At 46.9% G+C, this 4924-nt stretch overlaps 1 protein-coding gene across 1 annotated transcript in view; it reads right to left on the bottom strand.

Moving 5' to 3' along the window:
• Positions 1–4224, bottom strand: part of LOC103260944 (cathepsin L1-like) — an 83430-nt gene extending 79206 nt beyond the window's left edge. Inside the window, exons 1-2 of the mRNA XM_021712619.1 lie at positions 4132–4224; positions 3713–3835 (exon numbers count right to left, since the gene is read on the bottom strand). Of these exons, the coding sequence (XP_021568294.1) occupies positions 3713–3835; positions 4132–4218 (210 nt within the window). The 5' untranslated portion in view covers positions 4219–4224. The remainder of the gene's footprint in view (positions 1–3712; positions 3836–4131) is intronic.
• Between the last annotated feature and the right edge of the window lie 700 nt (positions 4225–4924).

Genomic DNA, 4924 nt, shown 5'->3' with positions numbered 1-4924 from the left:
GTAGAGACGAGGTCTCACTAAGTTGCCTGGGCTGGTCTTGAACCCCTGGACTCAGGCAATCCTCTCACCTCGGCCTCCCAAAGTGCTGGGCCCAGCAGTTACATCTTAGAGCCCAATTACATGCCTGATATCCAAAAAGTCACTGTGTCAAAAACAAAAGAATCCTCACCAGTATATTTGAAATTAAGTTTATTTAAACAGGTAAAACATTGTACATCCTTTAAAAACCAAAATCCAAAGTGAATCAATAATACAAGGGAGATTATGGTAGTAACTGAAATAGTGGCAACATTGGCCAGTGTGAAAATGTCACAGACTTCAAGTCACAACTTGTGTCTTCAACGAGTCAAGTGCGTATCCCACACAGTACAGGCTGGTGAGATTTCAGACAAATTTCTTCCCTGGATGGGCCATGACTGGTTGAATCCTTCCTCAGCCCTATCAATCAGTTCACATGACGGGGTAGCTGGCCGCTGAGGCGATTCCACAGTTGTTCTTCCGGTCTCTGGCCATCATTATGTAGCCATCTTTGCCCCATTCTGTACCCCAGCTGAAAGGAGAGCAGGTTTTTTGTTTCATAGAAAGAATAGAGAAGCTGGGCTCGGTGGCTCAGCCTGTAATCTCGAGCTTTGGGAGGCTGAGGTGAATGAATTTCCTGAGCCCGCAGGTTCGAGTACCACCTGGGCAACTTGGTGAGACCTCATCTCTACAATAAATCAAAAATTAGCCAGGCATGGTGGCACGTGCTGGTAGTTCCAGCTACTTGGAAGGCTGAGACAGAAGGATCGCTGGAGCCCAGCAGGTCGAGGCTGCGGTGGCCAGAGCATGCCACTGTACTCCAGTCTGGGAGACAAAGTGAGACTCCAACTTAAAAAAAAAAAAGACTAGAGAACATGGGTTATTAACAGAAACACCCAATGTAAACAGTGTACCCGAGGCCACAGACTTAAAGAAAGGATCAGGGAAGGCAGATGTTCTTGTTTATCCTTTACACATTTTTTTTTTGAGTTGGAGTCTCACTCTGTCACCCAGACTGGAGTGCAGTGGCCGCTCCCGGCCACCACAGCCTCAACCTGCTGGGCTCAGGCGATCCTTCCGCCTCAGCCACCCAAGTAGCCGGAACTACAGGTGTGCGCTACCACACTTAGCTAATTTATTGTAGAGACAGGTCTACCAACTTGCCCGGGCTGGTCTTGAACTTGCAGGCTCAGGCAATCCACTCCCCTCGGCCTCCCAAAGTGCTGGGATTACAGGCTGAGCCACCAAGCTGGGCATCTTTATAAATTCTTGAGGCTAAGCCTTCACACAACTTCTATTCCAGATCAAAACTGTTACCTTTTGCAGAACTGCACAGAGACATAAAAAGGACAGGATGTCTTTCTAGCCGGAATTATTCAGAATTAAAACATTTCAGAATTTAGAAATGCCAAATACATATTCTACATGAAACTCCCGGCATGCTTGTGAGAGTATCTTAATCTAATAACCAGACATTAACATGCTTTCTTCAGTCTAGTGGGATAAAGAATTCTGGGATTTCAGAAGTGTGCTGAAGGGGGATTGTGAAAATGTACTGGCTGGAAGTAAGAATGCCCTTTTGGATGTCAAATTTAAGCATTTTTGGTTATTCATACCTGTTCTTCACAATCCAATATTTGTTTTCATCCGGTTCTGTTCCTTCAAAGTCATAGCCAACCACCAGAACAGCATGATTCAAATTTTCCGAGCTGCAGTCTGGCTCATAATAAACACCTAGGACAATGAAAGGCATACTGGGGTGATAAGCTCTGGGGACACCTGACAGTAACCCACCCTGTAAGGGAAGCATCTCTACATTCAGGAAATGACACACTTTCCAGACAGAACTTAACAATAAGATGTAGCCGGGTGCAGTGGCTCAAGTCCGTAATCCTAGCACTTTGAGAGGCTGAAGTGGAAGGATTGCCTGAGCTCAGCAGGTCAAGGCTGCGGTGGCCGTGAGTGTGCCACTGCACTCCGACCTGGGCAATGGAGACAGACTCTGAGCCAAAAAATAAAAATAAAAAATTTAGCTGGGTGTGGTAGCACATGCCTGTTCTTCCAGCTACTGGGAAGGTTGAGACGGAACGATCTCCTGAGCCCACGTGAGGTGGCCACAAGTGTGGCCCTGCACTCCAGCCTGGGAAACAGAGTGAAACTCCAATTCAAAAGAGAAAAAAAAGTTTTGAGGTATTATTCCTTCAAGGAGATGTGTTCAACATAATGTCACGTGGAAATATCTAGGACAAATATTGCATGTGCAGAAGGAACAACTATGTGAAATCTATGCATCCAAAAGTCTACATTGACCGTTACATTCCAAATGTCCATCATGCTGGCATATCTTGGTGGATTGCTCCTTTTCTGCATCAATTCCTACAAAGAAAAAATGTCTACCTTGTTCATAGAACTGGAACGATTCATGGCTCGCGTCAATAGCAGCAGAAACAGGCCCCCACAATGTCAGACGAAACTTTAGCTTCTCCTCAGTCGTGAGGTCTGCGAATCCTGTGTCATTAACAACAGACTTCTCAGGGTTGTACTTACAGATTCCTTCCTTTTAAAGTCAAAAAAGAAGAGTCTTGGTCACTACCATCTACCTCCTAGGTAACATGAGTTCTAGAACCAAAACAACTCATCAACTTCTAGCTTAGGAGTTCCCAGTCAGTGCTATCGTGAATCATCCCAGGAACTGAAATGCTGTTAGTTGATTTGAAACTGAAAATTGGCTCTGGTCTCTTCAATGAGACTGCCTAGGTCTACCTGTTTGTAAGAAAGTTTTCACGGTGGAAAAACATGTAGGATATGAAGAATAGTTTGTATATTCTCCACGTTACACAGAAGCAAGAATAGCTGTGTGTTAACCATCAAATCAGGTAACTGCAAAGGAATAATTTATGAAGGCAGAACTGACAGTTCACAGATGTAGATTCTATCACCTAAAAGGTGAATTCTGAAGAGGTGTCTGTTATCTCTGACGTGATCCACATTCCAAAAGCAGAGCTGGAGAAGCACCATAAGGAGCCCCACTTACCTTTCCTGTGTATGGATAGGATGCCTCAGATTCCAAGCCTCCGTTCTCCTGTACATACTGGAAGGCATTATCCATCGTGCCACCACCACACCCAAAATTTCCTTGAGGCCTGGAGCAGTCCACTAGGTTCTGCTCACTCAGTGAGACAAGTTTGCCAGTTCTCAAGGACATCATTCCTTCAAGAGCACCGGTCGCACTAAAAGCCCAGCTTGAACCACATTTACCCTGAAAAGGGAATAAAAAAGTTTTCATCCACAAAACAAATAGCAGGACTTTGATAACAGCTCACATGTCTAAATTCTCTTTAGAGAACAGTGAACCGCACGTGACAGTCTACCAAAACACAGATGTCAATTGCTTCTTGGCTTTCCTGTGGAGATAGATGGGCAGTCTGATTACCTGATCTGTCTTACCTGATCCTTCACAGGAGTCACAAAGCCAAAGTCTCTCCAATCCATATGTGTGGAGAAGACAGGGGGAGAGAGAAGTTCCTGGAACACTCCCTCTGTCTTGGGCTTCTGGTACTGAAAATCATTCATCCAATAGTTGAATTCTTCATTGGTCTTCAAGGCAGAGCAAATACAAAATGGAAAGCAAGAGATTATTGTAGTAAAGAGCTGAGGAGAGGAAGCAGAGTCCAGCCGTCCACAGCGCACTCACCATGTCCCCAAAGGCGTTCATGGCCATCGTGAAGCCATGCTTCCCTTCCCTGTATTCCCGATTGTGCTGCTTGATCACTTTCATATTCTTCTCCCACACTGCTCTCCGCCATCCTTCTTCATTCTAGAGGCAAACACGTCACCGATGGTCTTTATTTCTACGGACAACCCAACCCATGACACCAGACACGGAAGAGAAACCGTGGCCAGGGAGGGCTTGACACTTCTGGGAGCCGTTCTCCAAGCCGAGGCACAGAGGGATGTGCGCCCACATTGTGCTCATAATCGGTGTCATGCGGGTACTGCCTTAAGGGATTGGTAAGAGCTGGCCTCTAGAAAGGCCATAATCTCAGGCTGTATCTTCGAACAGCAAGGAGCACCCCTCTGGGGAAACTCTGGAGAGTCCCAGATGTTACCAACCGTTCCATATGATTTCCTGTGTTTCGCCTTCCACCGGTTCCACTGGGCATCTAAGCCGTCATCAAGTGTGGGAGCAGCTGAAGCCATTCCCAAGCAAAAGGCAGCCAGGACGATGGAGGGGTTCATGTTTCAAAAGCCTAGGAAGGGAAAGGCAGTGAGTATCTGATTCGACCAATCCTTCCCGAAAAGGCCATTTTATTCACTTCTGAGAAATGGGGCCCACATGGTGGAATAAAATGACTTAAATGATTCTGCCAAGCATTTACACAAAGACCGTGGAAGAGGCTGAGGGTGTGATGGCAGGAAAATAGGTCAAATGATCATATTTGATGGACCCACCAAAATAAAAAACAGCCTGTTCAAAGCTCTAGGAACTGAAACGATGTTTGCCATGATGACTTGGGGTATGAGAAGGGTGTGAAGGTACCTGATCCGTGAGAAGCGTTTAGGGCAGCTAGGAAATTAGGAAACGCTTAGTCAGGGTCTGTGCCAACGCTACTCAGGTCACCCAGGAAAACCTGACTCACTGGGAACATCTGATCCCAGCAGGGCAGGGAGATCCCCAAGGGTTAGGAGGCCGCTTCAGCCCGTCTCACGGGCTAACAGACAGCGGAAGGTGAGAAATGTCTTCCCACCTGCCCGACAGTAAGAGGCTTTCCGGGATGCCCTCCCAGGAGACCTTGAGAAGGAGAACCAAGGCTCCTAGAGTCGCACTCGTGGGCCAATGCCACCACAGACCAACTCGAGCCGCAACCCGGAGACCAGACAAGGTGGCCCGGCCGCCGGAAGCCAG

The sequence above is a fragment of the Carlito syrichta genome, unplaced genomic scaffold (assembly GCF_000164805.1).
Source record: "Carlito syrichta isolate Samal-C Ts95f unplaced genomic scaffold, Tarsius_syrichta-2.0.1 Scaffold303478, whole genome shotgun sequence".
Taxonomy (NCBI): domain Eukaryota; kingdom Metazoa; phylum Chordata; class Mammalia; order Primates; family Tarsiidae; genus Carlito; species Carlito syrichta.
The sequence above is the reverse complement of the archived record's forward strand: the minus strand, read 5'-3'. Positions and strand labels throughout refer to the sequence as shown.